Source organism: Rattus norvegicus, chromosome 20 (assembly GCF_036323735.1).
Source record: "Rattus norvegicus strain BN/NHsdMcwi chromosome 20, GRCr8, whole genome shotgun sequence".
NCBI lineage: Eukaryota > Metazoa > Chordata > Mammalia > Rodentia > Muridae > Rattus > Rattus norvegicus.
In genome coordinates, this window is record NC_086038.1 from 7,015,895 (window position 1) to 7,035,696 (window position 19,802).

The 19,802-nt window shown below is 49.9% G+C and overlaps 1 protein-coding gene across 8 annotated transcripts; it reads left to right on the forward strand.

The window, feature by feature from the left end:
• The first annotated feature begins 1,585 nt into the window (after positions 1-1,585).
• On the forward strand, positions 1,586-18,546 carry Kctd20 (potassium channel tetramerization domain containing 20). 8 transcript variants are annotated; one of them, NM_001399470.1, is made up of 8 exons: positions 1,632-1,759; positions 7,129-7,307; positions 10,213-10,483; positions 11,674-11,776; positions 12,129-12,249; positions 12,882-13,079; positions 13,868-13,978; positions 15,329-18,546. In NM_001399470.1, exons 2-8 carry the CDS (start codon positions 7,148-7,150, stop codon positions 15,619-15,621), a joined length of 1,257 nt encoding a protein of 418 aa, NP_001386399.1. In that variant the 5' UTR covers positions 1,632-1,759; positions 7,129-7,147; the 3' UTR covers positions 15,622-18,546. The 8 variants fall into 8 exon arrangements, with proteins under 8 accessions (XP_017457355.1, XP_006256214.1, NP_001386399.1 ...); NM_001399471.1 differs by lacking the exon at positions 1,632-1,759 and adding an exon at positions 1,801-1,939; XM_039099247.2 differs by lacking the exon at positions 1,632-1,759 and adding an exon at positions 1,898-1,920.
• Positions 18,547-19,802: the final 1,256 nt, after the last annotated feature.

Sequence of the window (19,802 nt, forward strand, 5' to 3'; positions counted from 1 at the left end):
GCCCAGGCTAGCCTCGAATGTGTTACATAGTTGTGCTGGTTGGTTTTTGTCAACTTGATACAAACTGGAGTCATCTCGGAAGAAGGGACCTCCACTGAGGGATTGCTTTCCTCAGATTGGCTGGTACTTTTTTTTTCTTTTTTTTTTTGAGCTGGGGACCGAACCCAGGGGTGCTCTACCACTGAGCTAAATCCCCAACCCCAGATTGGCTGGTACTTATGACTGCCGGACATCTTTTTTTAGTGATTGATAGGGAGGGTCTCTGCTCACTGTGGGCAGTGCCACCCCTAGGCAGGTGCCTGTGGGCTCTATCAGAAAACTAAGCAAGCCCGGGGGGAACAAGCTAGTAAGTATCCCTTTAGTCTAGTCTTTGACTTCAGTTTCTTTACCGTTCCCTGGCTTCCCTCAGGGATTGGTGAAGTGAACACACACACCACAGATGAAACATGGGTCAAATAAGGACGACCTTGACTTCCTGAGCCTCCTGCCTCTACTTCCCAAGTGCTAGGATTAATGCCATGCACACAGGGATTTCCTGTATTTTTCTGTGTGGTTTTATTAGTTTATTTGGTGCTCAAGGACGGCTTTAAAGTAGTTGAAGCACTTGGGAGATGGAGATCAGAAGGATGAGGAGTCCTAAGTCATACTTGGCTGTGGCGTCCCATCTCAACAAACCAAACCAAACATGGGGCTGGAGATGCAGCTCAACTGGGAGAATGATGGCCCAGGATGCACCCGAGCGCTGCAAAACCCAGCTATGGTAGTGGAGGAAGTCGGATCAGAGGTGCAAGGCCAACCTGGGATAAAGGGGACTGTCTCAAAAAACAAAACAAGGACACGCCATGTATTAGAGCGGAAAGCCAAGGAGGAGGAGAGGGAAAAAGGAAATGTTAAAACAAGCAAAACCGGGTTGGGGATTTAGCTCAGCGGTAGAGCGCTTGCCTAGCAAGCCCAAGGCCCTGGGTTCGGTCCCCAGCTCCGAAAAAAAGAACCAAAAAAAAAAACAAAAAACAAAAAAAACAAAAAAACAAGCAAAACCTCAGAACAACACACCCAAAATTAGAAATTTGTGCAATCGTTGTGTAATCAACTGGTCTGATAACTTTCTGGAGCACCAAAGCCACCAGTGAGAGATGAAACCCGGATCCTCCTCCCCTGTGCGTTTCACAGGACGCCGGCCTGCGACGAACCCAACCAGCTTTCTAATAGTTTGCTTCCAGGTGACTTGTAGAGCTTTGCTGTAGCAGACTGTTCCGTGAAACTCAAAGGCTGAGCAATTTTTGTTTTCCCTTTCTCGTTTATCTTTTCTTTTGATGTTCTTTTTGATGCAGTCTTTCTGCAGTCCATATCCATCCGCCACACAAAGGCGAGGCTCATCTTCCTGTATCAGGCGTCCCGGGGGCTCCCCAGACTCTCTCCCCATCAAGTCTGCAGCTCACTTTCCCATCCTAGCCCTTTAGGGATGGAACGCAAGCGACCAGGTCGCGCATTACAGGGCCGCCCCGGCCGTGTGGCGCGGTCCCGCCAACCCAGTAGGCGAGGCCCGGGCTTCCGGCCTAGTACGCGGCGGGGGCGGGGCGTGCACGCAACCTTCCCGGCGTGCCCCGCGCGGGGTGGGGGCGGGGGCTCTTGTTTTGAAGGGCCGCGTGACTCAGCCACCTATCCGGGGCCGGGGCCGGGGAGCGGGGTGGCCGGAGCTTGGCGGGTACCCGCGGTGGCTCTGGGGCTCGGCAACTGACAGCGCGGCGGCCAGCGGCCGGTGAGTGCCGAGCGACTGGGCGGCCTGGCGGGCGGTGGCGCGGGCTGATGATGGCGGCGGGCGCGACGCGGCGGCCTGAGAGGCCCTGCGCAGGGTCCTCCCGGGCCAGAGGAGAAAGGAGAAGCTCGGCGAGCGGGCCAACCGACCTCGCGGGGCCACCGGTAACCAAGCCTGGGGAAGGTTGGTCGCGCTTGACCCCGAAGCTCTGGAACCTTCTGTCGAGTCTGTCGCCCCTCTGTCTCGTCCCAGGCTGAGTGCAGGACCGGGAGTGGTTTTTTCCTTGCAGATAAGAACTTTATTATAGCAGGCTGTGTCGTCATGCTTGCGCCGTCAGGATACCTCCCCTTTGTGGGAATTTGTCATTCTTTCTGAACATCCCTGGACTGGGCCGATTTACCATTTTGAAGTAGACAGAATCTTTTAAGTGGGAATTAAGCAAATGAACTAACAGACAAGGAACCAACTTAAGAATATATATGTCTGAGCCCTTTACACGGTGTCCGTCCGCCGATAGGCCATTATTTACCTAGGGGTTTGAGATTTCTTTTTAAATGATCTCCCAAAGTGTTGGAATGGTATTAGTTCTGACGATTCTTGAATTAGAACGCTAAGCCCGCTCAGAAAGAACAAAGAAACAAAAAATCTGGAGTAGCACTTCTCAAACGTGTTTTGCAGGACTCCAGCAGGGCTCCCAGAAATTAGTTCTAGAAATGTGGGGTGGGCCCCTGAGTCTGAAATGTTGGCAGGCACCGACCCGACTTGGGCTGCCTTGCTAAGCCAGGAACCAGACCTTAGGAAACCACGATTAGCTTGGCCTGAGAATTTTAAGAACTGTCTGATCTTTTCTTTCTGTTGCCTCATTCCTGACCTGTACCTAAGCAGGGAGGAGTCAAGAAAGCCCTGACTCCGAAGGCTGTGTGAGAAAGGTTAGTGCTTTCTGGAGCCCTGACATGAGAGCAGGAAATGGCTTTCATCTGCATCCTGTTATTGCCTTGGTGGGAGACAGATGGCTTGGATCAGGCCAACCCGCCTGGCTTCTCTCAGAAACCTGTTGGTATAGGATCATGGGAGCCTGAGCATATACCATTAGGTCATAGCTCTCCCCAGCTCTCCAGCCAGGGTGTGCGGGTAATTCCCGAAGCCTGGAGGTCTCTGATTCTCTGGGATGTGCAACATCAGTAGTGTTTACCGGCTTTTAGTTGTTCTGGGTATGAATTCACTAACTACAGTGATACCTATCTTACAGAGTGACTGAAAATAAGTCCTTTTGGAGACATATCCCAAATATGGCCCAGGATTCCCTTGCCGTCAGGCAGAAATGAGGGTTGGATCATCCCCACATTTGCGGAAAGTGTTTTCTACATCTCGATGTCTCTTGAAGTACACTCCACAGGTGATCTTAAAGTTAGCCATGAGGTTCAGACGTTTTTCTTGGCTTTGGTGTCTTTGGATGTCTGGCTACTTACGGGTTTTGTTGGTGTAGATGACTTACAAAATGGTGTGCCCAGCTTCCTGATTTTTTTCTTTTCCTTCGTGCTTCCCACGTGTCATAAGTGGGATCTCCCCAAGCTTCCGTGGCTGACTGGAGTGAGACTCCAAAGGGAACTGTTTGGGTGTTAAACGATTTACTATGGGAAAGCCAGTCATTGAAATTGGAAGCTTAAGGGATAAGGGAGCACATTGTAGGTTTTCCTAGAAGAGCTCTCTCAGGTTTCAGGTAAAGACTCCAAGGTAGGCTAGGGATGCAGCTCAGCGGTACAGCACCTGCTCCTCACTGCACCGGTGTGAGGCACTGGTTTTGTCCTTGGCATGCTCTATTTTACCCCTCTTCCCCGCTTCCAGAGAAGAGTCCGAGATGGTAAGAGGAGGATTCCTGGTCTAACCTTTCCAACTCGATTATCCTTTAAACGCTTCAGAAAGGAAGTGGTGCTGAGTGGAGAGATAAAAAGGTGAAGAAGATGGAGAGACTGATATGCCAGTGTCTCACGGGAAGTTGAAGATGTGTATTCTAACTGTGAGCCTGGTGCTGACAGTGCTGAGATGAATCCCGGAAGCTTGGATAGGTCAGGAAGGACAAGTGAGAGCAGGCAGAGGCAGGCTTACACAGTCCGAGAGCTTAGAAGCAAACTGGCTGTAAGAGATTTGCTTTCGAAAGATTTCGTAAAGGCTGGGTCGTGGAAGTTAGCCTGTGTGTGCAGTCAGTGTCCAGACTCTGACGCTGCCTTGAGCAGCTGGAGCCTCTGTGGTCAAGACCGACCGGGTTTATTGGCTGGTGGTTTTGTGTCGCAGTTGTGATGTGCCGAGCCTTTACCACGTGTGTGCTCTTCCCTCGGCGTGAGGTCAGGTCCCTTGGAACAGGAGTTGCAGACTGCTGTGAGCTGCCATGCGGGTGCTGGGAACAGAACCCAGGTCCTCTGCAAGAGCAGCCAGTGCTCTCAGCTAACAGCCCGTTGTCACAAGTTGTGTAACCATTACCACTGTTTTTTTTTTAGTTGTGTAACCATTACCACTGTTTTTTCTTGATTAGTTTTAGAGAGCTTTTCGATTTTCTTCATCTGTTTCTAAGTGCTAACTTCTTTCGGTATTGATTTTTTTTTTAAACGAAGTTGTTTATTACATTCATTTTGTGTGTGTGGGACACGTGTATGCTCATGTCACAGTCTGCATGTGGAGGTCAGAGGGCATCTTGCAGGTGATTTCCTCCCTGTGGTTCTGATAGCAAACTCAAGTTGTCAGCGTGGGCAAGTGCCTTTACCTGTGGAGCCCCCTGAGTTTTTCCTAGTTGAACTTTTGTTGTCTGTGGTGCTTGGGGATGGGACCTGGGCTTTGTGCCTATTCATGTTAAGTAAGCTCTCTACCACTGACATCCCCCACCCCTCCCAGTCTGTTTTTTTTTTCTCTCTTTGAGACAGAACCTCACTGTGTTCAAGGCTTACTTAGAACTTGTCCCTTCTGCTCCAAAGTGCTGGGGTTGTGGTGTGGGACAGCCCTGGAACGTTTTCTTTCTCTTTAATCTCTAGCCTTACTTCTTTTCCTAGCTATTCTTTGGCATTGAGAAGGATATTGCTGTCCGTCTTGGTTCTTTTCGAATGGGTGGGATAAAGCTATAGGTCATTCTGTGCACTGGGGTTTATCCTGACGGAAGCTTGTCTGTGTTGTAGTTTGTCACTGAGTTGAAAATATTTCCTACATTCTGTTGTGATTTCCCTTTTAAAAACTAAACAAAACAAACCCAGGTTAATTTTGCCTAGTTTCCAATACTTGTAGCCAGTTTCTGTCACACTGGCCGGGAGAGATAGCTATAGTCTCGGTTCTCTTAAAGGGATGAGGCAATATTGCCTGGTCAGCTCTAACCAGGTACGTGAGATCACTTGAAAACTCTGCTCTGGGGGTTGGGGATTTGGCTCAGTGGTAGAGCGCTTGCCTAGGAAGTGCAAGGCCCTGTGTTCGGTCCCCAGCTCCAAAAAAAAAGAAAAAGAAAAAGAAAGAAAACTCTGCTCTGTAGCCTCGGGTGAGATGTGTGGATCGAGTTGTGGAGATCTGCTGTATCTTCTCTATTGTTTACTCATGGCCATGTGCATGAACAACTTTATCAGAGCACAGCCGTGTGTCCTCGTTTCTGAGCTGCTGATGGTGACTTTATACTGTGGTAGCATGGACTAAGAACCTAGCTGTTAACTGTCTCGCTCCTTACAGAGAGCTTAGCATTCCTGTTGAATTCTTTCTTCAGGCTCCCCACTAGAAACACAGGCTACAGGAAAGGATCCTATATACTGTTTAACAGGATCCTCCCCCATAGCGCCGTGAGGCTCATGTGTCTGTTGGCGTCCGCACTTTCTAGTTCTCTGCTTGGTTTATAAAGTGTCTGTGTTCTGACACAGCGGTAAGAATCCGGCTTTGGTTCTCCTCATCAGTCTTGAGGACTACTCTGTGTGTGTGTGTGTGTGTGTGTGTGTGTGTGTGTGTGTGTGTGTGTCCCTGTCTGTGTGTGTCCATGTGTGTGCACCTCAGAGGGATTGCAGGTTGCTAGTGGGGAAAGGTGGCTTTATAACCACTGTGGGGCTGGGGATTTAGCTCAGCGGTAGAGCGCTTGCCTAGCAAGTGCAAGGCCCTGGGTTCAGTCCCCAGCTCCGAAAAAAAAAAAAAAAAAAACATGCACCATAACCACTGTGATTTTTATGGTGGCATTTAGGGGCAGGTGTAAGAATTAGAAGGTAGAAAGAGAAGGTAAGGAGAACTTACACAGCAAAAGTCAATGTTCACTTATTTTATTAACTTATTTAAATTAAGTGTACTTGCTGGTGTCTGTGTGGGTATGTGCACATAAGTGCAGGAACCTATAGGTGCCAGAAGAGGGCATCAGAGAGTTACAGATGAGCCAGCCACTCAGTGTGGGTGCTGCAAAGCAAACTCGGGTTCCTCTGTAAGACTGGTGTGCACTCCTAACTGTGCTTCTCTCCAGCTCCTTTTTGTTACTATCTTTATATAGTCTTTGAAAAATTCACCGTGCACACAATGTATTTGATCGTATTCACTCCCACTCTTTCCTGCAACTCCCCCATCTCATCCCTCACATTCTGAGCCTACACAGAGATGCCCGTGGTGCATGGTGCGTATGGGACCCATCTCCCCACTCCATGCTGTAATTTTTAGCTGGTTTAGGCTGGTGCGGTGAGCCACAGCTATTCATGTATACAACAGTCACGTCTGGCTGATATGCGCATTTCACAGAGATGCTCACCTCCCAGTCTTGCCTCTCTCCATCCTCCTTCTGAGATGTCCCCTAAGCCTCAGGGCAGAGTTGCTATAGATGTCCTGAGCATCTGTGTTAGCCACCACTCACTTTAGTACGCTGTGGTTGTGATGTTTTGATGTTTAATCATTGCAGACATGCATACGCCATTTAAACAGACTTTCAGCTAACTTCCCACTTCTTGACTTGTGGCATGAATAACACCAAATTATGTTCTACTGCTTAATATGTAGAATTCATGTAAGTAGCCTGGCACAGTGGCATATGTTTTTTGTTTTTTCTTTTTTTCGGAGCTGGGGACGGAACCCAGGGCCTTGCGCTTGCTAGGCAAGTGCTCTACCACTGAGCTAAATCCCCAACCCTGTGGCATATGTTTTTAAGGTCTATACTCGGGAGGCAGATCTCTGAGTTTGAGAACATCCAGGACTATGAAGAGAGTCATCTCAAAACAAAACTAAAAACGTTCCCTGTCACGAGTTGCACTGATTCGTAGTAGTTGGTAGAAATCCGCCTAGATCCACCAGTGTCCAGATGGCTTTACCAACCACTGTAAACCATGGAAGTCCTTGGGAGCCTGTTTTCTGACTTCTAAATCAACACATTCCTTGTCTTCCAGGCTTCCTTTCTGACTAAGAATGAATGTTCACCAGGGCAGTGATGGCGACTGGTTATTGCAGCCAGAGCTCAGCTTCCTAGGAGATGAGACCTTAGCTGCCACTCAAGAGAAAGAAAGCAGCAGCTTGGTGTCCTCTGGTCTTCCTAGTCTCACTTATCCCCTAGCTGCCAGGAATGAAGGTACAGCAACTCGGGGGCTTTCTCATATCCAGGCATTTTGTACCCTGTAGCATATATTGAGTTAATTGGCTTAGCATACCTGTCACAGTGTATCCTGATGACCACCCTAGAAAAATCTCCCTTCAACATCTCTTGTCCGCTAGGTGTTAGGGTGTAAGACAGGTTTGGAACCAGGAGACAGATTGACCTTGCCCTGGTCATGAGACCCCCCGCCCCCCCCTGGGAAGTTCTACTTGTGAATGGGGAGTGAACAGAATGTTCATAGTCGCCCTTCCTCAGGGCTGCTGGATCCAGGTGCTAGTGGAGAGACAGCTCTGATAGTTGTGGGCAGGCCCTTAAGTGGAACCTTAACCCTGCTAGCTGGCCTGTGTGCACTCTAGACCAGGCTCTTGAACACAGCAGCCCTCCTGCCTCTGCCTCCTGGGCACTGTGATGACAGCCGCGCGGCAGCCAGCCTCACTCCCAGGTGGCCTTAACTAACCATTGTTGTTTGTTTTTAAACTGGAGCTCAGCTTTTTGGTTTGGTTTTTCTTTTTTCTTTTTTCTTTTTTTGTTTTGGAGACAGGGTTTCTCTGTGTAACCCTGGGTTGTCCTGGAACTCACTCTGTAGACCAGACTGGTCTTAAACTGAGAAATCCACCTGCCTCTGCCTCCTAAGTGCTGGGATCAAAGGCATATATCACCACACTGGGTTCAATTATTAATTCTTAACTGGCTGAACATTTTATAATATTTTTAAGCCTATAAATTTAAAAAGGCAACCACCGTTTACTGAGTATAGACACAAACATTTGTATATGTATTAATTTTTTTTTACGTGTATGAATGCTTTGCCTGTATTTATTTCTGGTGCCCTTGGAGGCCAAAAAAAAGGGTGTCAGGTCCTCTGGAACTAAAGTTACAGAAGGTTGAGAGCCACCACCTGGGAATTGAATCCAGGTCCTCTGGAAGAGCAGTCAGTGCCTCTAACTGCTGAGCCATCTCTCTAGACCATAATATTACAAAATAGTCCAGTTTGACTACAGTTTATTTTTTGTTAAGATTTAGAGTTTTGTGTGTGTGTGTGTGTGTGAGGGGGCTGGGTTTTTTTTTTTTTTTTTTTTTTTTTTTTTGGTTTGTTTGTTTGTTTGAGAAAAGGTCTCAGGGAGCCCAGGCTGACCTCACACCTGATGTTAGACTTCTGAATCTCCTGCCTCCACTTCTCCAGTACTCACATAGTACTGGGGATCGAACACATGTCCTTATGCATGCTAAGTAAATTTATCAACTGAGCAACGGCTCCTTGTTAATAAAGTTTTATTTGCGTTGTAGCATTCACATTCTCACAGGCGACCAGAGGGCAACTTCACTTTCCAAGGGCTCTGGGACTCAAATGGAGGTTGTCAGGCTTGCACGGCAAGTGCCTTATCACTGGGCCATCTAGTTGGCTTCCTGTACACCTGTGCTTCGTACAAATTTTAGATAAATTTATTCTAAAACAAGTCTTTAGTCTACAGGTAATGTTTTGTTTGTTAGAGATGGAAGGCAAATTGCACACTGAAGGTGAACTGTTCTGGGGCCCAGCAGAGAAGCCCTTTTGATATTCACACGCTGGTCCTTGGTACCGTGTAAACCACATGTGGTGTCACATGCTGTAATCCCACCACTAGGAGGGCGGGATAAGGACCAGAGAGAAGCTCTGAGCTAGCCTCAGCCTCAGCCTTAGTTTAAGGCAGCCCAGGCTATCCAAGGCCCTGTCTCAAAAGTGACTAAAGAGAATGGCTTTTTGATAGGACAGAAAGATGAGATCTCAAGAGTAAATCTAGCTACATGCATTTGCTTTGGACAGCAGGGCGTGGCAGTCCAGAAGCTGATGTGGTGTTTGGGAATTTTCTAACACAGTGAGAATGGTTTCTTCTGAACATTTCTAGGAAGAGTAATGAATTAGGTAAAGACTTTCTTTCTGGCAAATTAAACAAAAACAAAAAAAGCAGCTTTGAAGAATAAAAATGTAAGAGTTTTGGCACACAGTAGTACTAGGTCCCTAAAATAGCAGACAGCAGTGCTGGGGCTGTAGCTGAGCCTACAGTAGACAGAACACAGACCCTGAGAGACAGAGCTCTGGCTCCCGTCCCCAGGACTGTGTGCCCAGGGTGCTGGGTCACTCTAACTAGCTCAGGTCAGACGCTGTCTTGGCTCCACAGTGAATTAGGGCCAGCTTAGACTATGTGAGACCTTGCCTCAAAAATCATAAATATGGGGCTAGAAAGATTGCTCAGCAAAGACACTTCCTGCTCTTCCAGAGGGCTTGTTTGCTTCCCAGTTCTGGGGTCTGACCCCCTCTTCCGGCCTAGTTGGGCACTTGCGGACATTCAGGCACCCACAGACACTTAAAGAAAACTGTCAGGTGAATAAACGCACACAGCAGGGTAGGTATCGTTCACAGATGGAGAGGACTGGCGACTGGGCTGGCGGGAGGCTGCTAGGCGACCACACAGCCCTGCTCTTCCCGTCCATCTTTCCCTCTATGCTCTGTTTACTTTAAAATTAAAGCTGCTTTAAAGTGGGTGTTTCTGCCTTCAGCTCCCCCAACCCTGTACCACACACTCAGGACGAAGCTGCCAGGATCTGTCCTGAGACTCTAGTTTTGTGAGCGGAATTGTTTGTTTGGGTTTGGTTTTTCAAGACAAGGTTTCTCTGTGGAGCCCTGGCTGTCCTAGAACTCACTCTGTAGACCAGGCTGGCCTCAAACACAGTGACCTGCCTGGCCTTCAAGTGTCTGGTTTGATTTAGTTGCCCTAGGCTAGTGGTTTTAGCTGTGAACATCTGTGGCTTCAGGTTTTGTTCATTGGCTGCTGTTGTAGAGCAGACGGTTCTCTTCAGACTTTGGCCCTTTGGTTACTTGGTTTCTTGTCTGATCTTTCAGACTTTGCACTTGACTCAGCCCCTCAGCCAGCCGCAAGCCTTCAGCATCCTCACATAATGCCACTTCCTGAAGACAACAAGGGCTCCTGCTTCCAGAGTGGGAGCAGGCGGAGCCGAGAGCCCTTCCTTGTTCCAGAGAGGTCTGGAAGTGGTGGCTTAGGCTTTGGAGGTAGCTCTCAGGCCCCAGAGAAAGTGACACTTCTTGTGGACGGCACCCGTTTTGTGGTAAATCCTCAAATTTTCACTGCTCATCCGGATACCATGTTGGGAAGGTAATGACAGTTTCTTCGTGAGTGTGCTCTGTTCTCTGACCTTGCAGCCCATGCGAACCTTCACTTCAGTGCACTGCTCACTGTCCTCCCTTTGTGCTCTGTGGCAGCGGTGGGGAAGGAGCCGCAGGAGCTGTTGAACCTCAGCTGCCCTCTGTAAACACACGGTCTTGCTCTGGGCTGCAAAGGTCAGAGATGCTAAGTTGAGACCTAAGTCGTATTCTGTTTTCCTTCTGTGAAAAACAGTATTAGAAGAAATCCGCACGGCACAAGAGCAATGATGCTGTTCTAGAAAAAACTTTTGTTTCCCACCCATTTTCTTGCGGGGGTGGGGCAGGGTGGGGTGGAGAAGGCAGGGTATGGTTAGTAGTCCTGGAGATTGAACCTGGGAACCCAGGCTGTCGTGCATGGGAAACAAGCATTTTACTGAGCTAAAGCCCTGGTCTCTTGCTGGTTTACTCTTTCTTGACACGTGTTGGCGTCTTGCCTGCAGGTATGTCTGTGTGGTACTTATGTGCAGTGCCTGCAGAGGCCAGGAGAAGGGATCAGATGTCTGGGGCTGGAGTTACAGATGGTTGTGAGCTGCTGTGTGGGTGCTGGGAATGTAACGCAGATCCTGAGTGGACAGTGGTACAGACCTCCTCATAGAGATGTGTCAGGGTGCAGAGGAGCCTCAGAGCTGTCCAAAAGCCATGGCTACACTAGCCTGTTGGAGTGGGTGATTCCTGTGGACTGATTCCTAAAGGGAGAGACTGGGAGCGAATGCACTGAGAGTCCCCACCCCCTACCTCCCCACCCCCACCCACACACACAGATTCCCTTTACAAATTAATGGTGAAGGCAGAGCTCAGGGTGCTGCGAGTGATGTGTTGGGCAGGACAAGGGGAAAGGCACAGGCAGCCAGGAGAGTTGATTTCCACTGACAAGTTCTTGGGACAGAGGGGAAGGTTCCACAGCTTCCTCTGCAGTTGCCTATGTATCGTGTCTGCTCTGCAGACCAATGCTTCCTTCTCTTCCTTTCATCTGAAGGAGTTTGCTGAGGTGTGCATTCCTCTGAGGAACATCAGGTCCCAGGGCTGTGCGTTTAAATTACACTGCAAGAGAGTAGGGCCATGTTGTATGGGAGAGGAGGAGAAAAGCTGCCTCTGCAGGACCCTGCTGGAGGAGGTGATGTTGCTGCTGGTGTCTTTCAGGATGTTTGGGCCAGGAAGAGAATACAACTTCACACGGCCCAATGAAAAGGGAGAGTACGAGATCGCAGAAGGGATCAGCGCCACTGTGTTCCGCACAGTTCTGGTATGTGGTTGCGATGCCTTCTCTGTCCTCCACCACGGCGTGCATGCTGGCGTGTTGCAGCCTTAAGTACTGCCCAGCTGTGGGACTGGCTCTGATGCGTCTCTGCTGCCCAGTCGTTGCCTTCCCTGCTTTATTTTTCCCGCATCTAACTTGTAAGCCCTTACTTGAGCTCAGTGGGTTGTCAAGCTCTGTTTAACTTGGGTAGGCAAGAGCCGCTTTGTCATCTAATTCGCCAGCCACCTCAGAATCCTGCCACCTCAGTGGAGTGTGCAGTCGGAGTGCACGGGGTCTGTTACAGGAGTCGTTTCCATGTGTTTCTTTACTTACACTGCTCCTTCTCATCTGTTCCCAGGATTATTACAAAACTGGCATCATCAACTGTCCAGATGGCATCTCCATCCCAGATCTCAGGGACACCTGCGACTATCTCTGCATTAACTTTGACTTCAACACTATCCGGTGTCAGGATCTGAGTGAGTATGGAGCAGCTGCCTGCCACATTGGGCCAGTGCACTTCCCTGCCCCGTCAGGAGTGAAGGGTGTGCCGTGTAGGTTGAGAACTGCCACGGGTGGATGTCCCGCTGAGTGACTCGTTGCTGCTCCTGCGTCAGGGCTTGTGGGGGGTGGCTCACAGCATCGTTCCAGCACTCAGAGGACAGGAGGATCATCAGGAGTTAGTGCCCACGACACAGGCCACAGAGCAACGCTGTCTCCAAGAGGCTGAGGGGTAGCTCACTTGATAGATGGGAGGGAGACCCAGGGTCGCATTGTCAGCGGACAGTGAACAAGGCATGTGCGCCTGTAATCTCAGTGCTCGGGAAGTGGAGGCTGGAAATAAAGGGCGTGAAGTCTAACGTGGCCAACCAGGCTCTGGTTACTGCTTTGCTCTTGGGAAGGACTATGGTGTCAACTCTGACAGGCAGGCAGGGGTACTGAGTGTCTGTCGGTGACGAAAGGATTGCGGTAACGCTAGTTATCACCATGGTGCAGAAACTCTGACTTAGTGTGCCACTTCCTGTGTGTCTTCTCTGATGGCTGTGGGCTAAATATCTACCTAGCAGCATCTGTATGGACAGGAAGCAGTTCATTCCCCTGCTCTCCCCAGGTGCTCTACTGCACGAGCTGTCCAACGATGGTGCCCACAAGCAGTTTGACCACTACCTCGAGGAACTGATTCTGCCCATCATGGTGGGCTGTGCCAAGAAAGGCGAGCGAGAGTGTCACATCGTTGTGCTGACAGACGAGGACTCCGTGGACTGGGATGAAGACCACCCCCCACCCATGGGGGAAGAGTATTCCCAAAGTAGGACCCCCCACAGAAAATAGTACCTAGAGCCAGTGCAAGTAGCACTGACAGTGACGGGCACAAGCACCTGGAGGGGACAACCAGCAGTGCAGGCCTAACCTCTGCTGGGACCTCCCCTCCCCTAGTGGGTGCCATGGTCAGAGACTGATGTTGGCAGTTAAATTCTCTTCCACTTCACTTAAATGTTGTTGACTTGGTAATAATTCAAGACTTGAAAAGTGGACTGGGAAGTTGACTCATAAGAAAAGCACTTGGTGCGCAGTGGTGAGGGCCTGAGTGGAATCTGAAGACCCGACAGAAAGCTGGGTGAGCGAGGTAGCACATGTCTGATCCAGAGGTCCTTAGTGTCATGGGAGGCACACAGGATCCCTGGAACCCCATGGGCCGGCCAGCCCCGGAGGGCACAGCAGCAAACAAAGCAAGGCTGGCACAGAGGCACACACCCACCAATGTGCTAGGACATTGGAGGTGTGCGCGCGCGTGTGTGTGGTGCGTGTGTGTATGCGTGTGCGTGTAGGTATTTATGTATGTGAATATTAGATGGGTGATGACTTTTAAACAGTATTTTGCACATCACTATAGGATATTCCTAGACATAGAATGCCAAAAATTGTGGTGCTCTCCTAATTTTGATAGATGCTACATGCCAGGAGCCCCAGCATTAGGGATGCTGGAGATGGGGAGGAGTATTACAGGCCAGACGTCCTCATGGGTTACACAGCTCCGTACTGATTGTCACCTCCCTCCTCCCTCTGTGACTAACCCTGGATATTGTTTTGTTTCAGTTCTTTACAGCTCCAAGCTCTACAGATTCTTCAAATACATCGAGAATCGAGATGTTGCTAAAACTGTGCTGAAAGAGCGAGGCCTGAAGAACATTCGAATTGGAATTGAAGGTATGGAAGCCCCAGCCATGCTGGGCAGTGGTGGGGCCCACCTTTAATCCCAGCGCTCTGGAAGCAGAGCAGGTGATCTCTGAGTTTGAGCCTAGCCTGATCTACAGAGTGAGTTCCAGGACAGCCAGGGCTACATAGAGGAACCCTGTCTTGAAAAAACAAAAATAAAATAAAAAGTCCCGGCCAGTGTTCGGGTTATACAACTAAAGGATAGGGCAAGTTTCTGGCCTCAGCTTATTCCTCTGAACTTGGCTTGCAGAAGCCTTGGGAACAGGCGCACCTAGACCCCACTACTGGAGGGCCCGCCTGCTTTTTTGCTGTTGGTCCTGAGGTCTGCATTTGCCTTTTCTTCAGTTGAAGCAGTGAGGTGTGGCCCAAGTGTCCCTCACGGGACTCTGGGCCAGCCTGGTCTGCATAGCAGTCTGCAGGCAGGCTGAAACTAGAGTGACAGTCTTTCTTGTCTTTTTTTCTTTAGATTTATTTTATGTTATTATGTGAGTACACTGTTGCTGTCTTCAGACACACCAGAAGAGGGCACCAGATTCCATTACAGATGGTTGTGAGCCACCGTGTGGTTGCTGGGATTTGAACTCAGGACCTCTGGAAGAGCAGTCAGTGCTCTTAACCACTGAGCCATCTCTCCAATCTGTCTTTTCCTAAGAGAAAATTGAGTCTGTTTTCCCTCAGAGGACGTATGGGTAGTTGCCTTGCTGGGGGCAGGCATTGATGCAGCCTGGGCTCCTGTGCCCTGCTAGTCTCACTGTGGCCCCACTGTCCACAGATGTCATCCTCCATGTGTCTGCCTCAGGGATTGCAGTTAGTTTGCCTTTCCTTTCCACTTTGCCTTCTTTGTGAGGCCTGGGGATGGAGCAGGCCTGCCTGGGCACCTGCCGCGCTGTTGTGCTGGGAACTAATCCTGGCGCACAGCACTGGCTGCCCACTCCCTGCCTAGCCTGCTGCTTGGACTAGACCCTCCGTCTTGGTCTCTGGGAGTCCCTTGTGGGTACTTGGCAGTTTGTGTTTTTCTCGTAAACATTCTACATTTCCTTCCTTTCCCTTAACCCTGGCTCCTACACGACATTAGAAAGGCTGCAGAGCACCTGTGCCCTGTGAAGTTTTGTCCTGTGGTGGTGTCCAACAATGAAAGGCTCTCCAAGTTAGTAAATTCTCTCCCCTCTCCATTAACAGGGCGAGAGCCCCTGTTACTCCCACAGGCCTTCTAGGGACAGAGGGACCTTGGGAGGGCACCAGTCACCTGCCACAGAGCTTCTCTTGCTGTCCTTGGATTGGAGGTGGATGGTAGGGTGGGTACAGTTGCCAGAGTGAGTACAGTGCGCTCTCCCATTGCAGGTTACCCGACCTGTAAAGAAAAGATCAAGAGGAGGCCTGGTGGGCGGTCTGAAGTTATCTACAATTATGTGCAGCGCCCTTTTATCCAGATGTCCTGGGAAAAGGAGGAAGGAAAGAGTCGCCATGTGGATTTCCAGTGTGTCCGCAGCAAATCCCTCACTAATCTGGTGGCCGCTGGAGAGGACGTCTTGGAAGACCAGGAGATAATGATGCATCACCCGCCTCAGGTGGACGAGCTCGACCGGCTAAACGCGCCGCTTGCTCAGATGGCTCCGAATGACTTTCAAGATTAGGAACAGACGGCATCTGCCCATTGCTGGAGCTCTCTCTGTGGGTACCCCCAGCCAGGCCTCCCTGCCCTCTGGTTTCTCACCCTTAGGAGATGCTTCCTCCTGTCTCCTTCCCCCCGAGTCATGACTGTGCCCTTTTCTGGGCCCGCCTCTGACTGGGTGAAGAAGCTCTCTGGAAATCAGGCAGTCGGCTTTACCAGCCCTGGCAAAGAAACCGTTTGGGTCTGGTGCTCCGTTGAATCTCTGCACAACTGAGGGAGAGGACGTGGGCGGGGCCTCACATCTGCACAGCAGCCTACTCTCCATCTGTGGGTGGCTTCGCATCAGATAGAGCTCTCAATAGCAAAGGACCAAACGTCAGAGGAGACAGCCGGGGTGGTGTGCCCACCTGTGTGGGCTGTGTACCAGGGTGGGTGAAAGGCGGTGCCTGGGCACTGCACCCAGATGCCATCTGGATAGAATGTGTGAAAGGAATTCCCAAGAGCATCAGCTCAGTGCTGCTTTTCACTAACACAGGAGCAAACTGACCCACAAGACAGGGTCTACGGCTGGAAGAGCAGTGACCCAGGGCTGTGCCTGTGCAGCCTGATGCTTCATTTGGAAGTGAAACTTGCAAATGAGGTGACAGAATGGCTCCAGATTGGGCCAGCCGGACCCTCTTCTGGCAGGAAGCCAAGTACCTGTCCCCAGAGACAGCGCGTGACTGTGGGTGTGGTAGGAGACTGATACCTTGAGGATTTGCTTGCCATCCTTTGAGCTCCAGGGGGGAGGGCATCTGGTGAGCTGGGCAGGTGCTGCCCCAGGGCTCTCACACCAGTATGCTCACTTTTTAAAAAAAACAGAACAAAAAACCACAGGCCATTAGCAACCGGAACACAGTAAGAAGGTGATACTCTGTGGTCATCCCCCAAATCAGGTCAGGCCTTGTTTAGTTTATCTGTCCATGCTTCCCTGTGTGGAAGATGGCCGTCCAGGTCATTCCCCAGTCCTTCCTCTGACATTTCCATGGTCGTTTGCAGAGTCAAGCCAGACAGCAGTGTCTGCGGTTATCTTTCTTCCTGGTAGAAGGTGACCTTTGAACCTGTCCTCCACCCTGGGCATTTCCCAGCATAGGTGGTCATAAGCTGTCTCCTTCAAGCTCCCTAGAGATCACCTTTGGCTTCCAGAAGGCCCTGTATAGCGCACTGCTTGACGGCAATAGAATCAGGTTTGGAAGCGCTCTCCAGTGTTGAAGAACACGTGTGCTTCAGTGTCCTGTGCTTGTGGCATCACGGTGGGAGATGGTGTGAGATCTTCCTTGCTCAGAAAAGAACTGAAGGGTAACTAAGCGGCTCCAGTTTGTGCAGTGACATTGGCGTCTTGGCGAGGCGGCATCCAGAATGAGCTCAGGTTATGCGCATCCAGAGGTCACCTGTGAAGCTGCTTGGCTCGGGTCGAGGCCAGGTCTGGTGACTTTGTTGGTGCTACACGGTTGCAGCTGTCCAGCCCAGGGTCAGTGGTGCCTCCTGTTTCTCAATGGCCACTGTGTGTGTGCTGTGTGTAATGTCAGATGTGAGCACAATCCTTTGTGTGTCCTTTGTAGTTGGTTCACTGGCTTTGGCTTTTTTTTTTTTTTTTTTTTTGGTTCTTTTTTTCGGAGCTGGGGACCGAACCCAGGGCCTTGCGCTTCCTAGGCAAGCGCTCTACCACTGAGCTAAATCCCCAGCCCCAGGCTTTGGCCTTTTATGACCTAGGTCTTAACCCCGAAACACTCCGGTCATGGGGTTTGACTAGGAGGCAGTCTAAAGACCGCTCCAGTGACACTGGATGGGGGGGACTGAAGGAAAGGCTTGGGACATGGGCTCTTGTGTAGAGGGAAGCTTTGTGTGCTCTCAGCCCCACCCTTACCTTTCAGTGTCGTTTGGTGTCTTGCCTACTGTTCTCAGTGTTGGGACATTTTTTCTTTTTTCCTTTTTTTGGGGGGGAGGGGAGGGAAGGGTGGGTCAAAACAAGGTTTCTCTGTGTAGCCCTGACTGTCCTGAACTTACTCTGTAGACCAGGCTGGCCAGACCTCAAACTCGAGATCCACCTGCCTCTGTCTCCAGAGTGCTAGGATTAAAGGTGTGAGCCACCATTGCCTGGCCCCAAATTGGGACATTGTTTAATGGTGGGACCTTGCAGGACCAAGGGCTGGGTTACAGTTGTCTTTGGAGTTGATTACTAACTGTGACAGAGAGGATTTTTCTCATAAAAAGATTTTGGGCTCAGTGTCTTTTGTAAGTGCCTAGATATGTAAGCTGGCTGTGCACAGAAAGTCTTATGAGAACGGTGACATTAAACCTCAGAGTCTGAGAATCTTACAAGATAAAAGATAAGGCTGAGCCTGAGGTCGGACCTGCTTGCTGTTGCAGTCTGTGGAGCTGATAGGGAACGCCTGCACCAGGAGTTGGTGAACGGGGCACAGTGTTAGAATGTAACGGATGGGGGTGATGGCAAAATTTGAGGAAGATAGGAGGGAAGTGGGTAACCCAGTCATTTAACCAGCGCCTCAGGAGATGCTGTGTAATGTCTGATGTGTACAGGCCCGAGTGCTCTTCAGGAAATCCAGGAAGGGGCATCTTCTCGGAGTCAGAGAATGTGCCTTAGGGAAATAAATGTTCCGAGCACAGGCTTCAACTCAAGTGGAGAGTTTTAGTGTTGGCCATCAGCGACTTCTGAGGTCAGTGCAACGAGCTCAGGAGGATACTGCTGCCCTTTTAGGAGGCAGAGCCACTCCAGTGTCTGCTGATGGACTTCTAATCTGGAGAATTATATTCTCCCCTAAGGGCAATGTGTGGATTTTGCCTCTTACATTTTATTTACTTTGGAAGTTGCACTTGTTCACCTACCAGTGTTTACGGAATCCTGTGTATGGGATGCTTTTTCTATAATAAAGTATTTTTATTTGTGTATCTTGTCATTTAATAGAAAAGAAAATCACAAAGCAAACCTCCAGTGAATTTAAAGGGTACTGCCTGCTGGCCAGGGAAGTGGGTTTCTCCCTTAGGACACAGACTGAGCTAAGGCTTGCCCGTGCTGCTCCTCCCTGCTGTCCTAGGCTGACCTCCAGTTCAGTTACCATTGGAGAGCTCACACTTCAATCCAGTGGAACATCGAGAGCTTAGCCCTCTGTGGTCTCGTCTTGTTTCAGATGAGTGACAATGACAGGGTCTACAGGACTTCTGGCTCCTATCGCTGTCCTGGCCCTAGTGTAGTCAAGTTTACACTAAGTCCTTGGCTCATTTAGTAACAAGGTTGTTAAAGCCTCTGCCATCAGCCCACCCCATAGGCATCCAGGGGTTCAGACAGTGTGGTGGGTGTTACAGATATTGCCTGCCCTCAGCTGATGCTCATGAGAACGGGTACCTCCAAAAGCTTTTAGTGTAGGGCATATACTGAAATGGTCTAGATCACTTGGTACCAGCCAGAACTGGACTGTTTACTGAGAAAAGGTCCCAGGTTTTAGAAGTCCTATGAACCAGATCAAAAAGGACTTGGTGCAGTGAGGACTGGCCAGCTCTGATCTATGGCAAAGTAAAAGCCACTCCTCCGAAGGGTGATGGTGTGAGTTAGATCCCCAGGGTCTGGACTGCATTACTGAGAACCTAGTGGGTCCTACACAAGACAATGAAGCGAACGTAGAGTTTGGCAGCAAGCCAAGTTCAAACAGGAAGAACCACCTTTAGTGACCAGTGGCAGAGGTCACCTATTGCATCACACAGATGTGTCTAAAACTAGTAATGTGGGCTGCAGAAATGACTCAGCAGGGAGGAGCAGCAGCTGTTCCCCCAGGAGCTGGGTGTGGTTTGCAGCACCTACAGAGCAGGTCGTGAACCGCAATTCCAACTTCAGGAGATCGAGGTCCTAGACTCCTTGACCACTGCAAAAACTTAGTACAGACGTCATGCAAACAGAACACCGACATATAAGAATCACTTTTTTTTTTTTTTTTGTTCTTTTTTTCGGAGCTGGGGACCGAACCCAGGGCCTTGCGCTTCCTAGGCAAGCGCTAAGAATCACTTTTTTAAAGTTCTGACAAGTAACAGCACTTGCTATGCAAGCTTGATGACCTCCATTTAGTCCCGTGGACCCTTACATGTATACATACATTGTGTGTAGGTCTGGGGAGTGCCCCATTGTAAGCATGGGGGGTCTTGGATGGCATC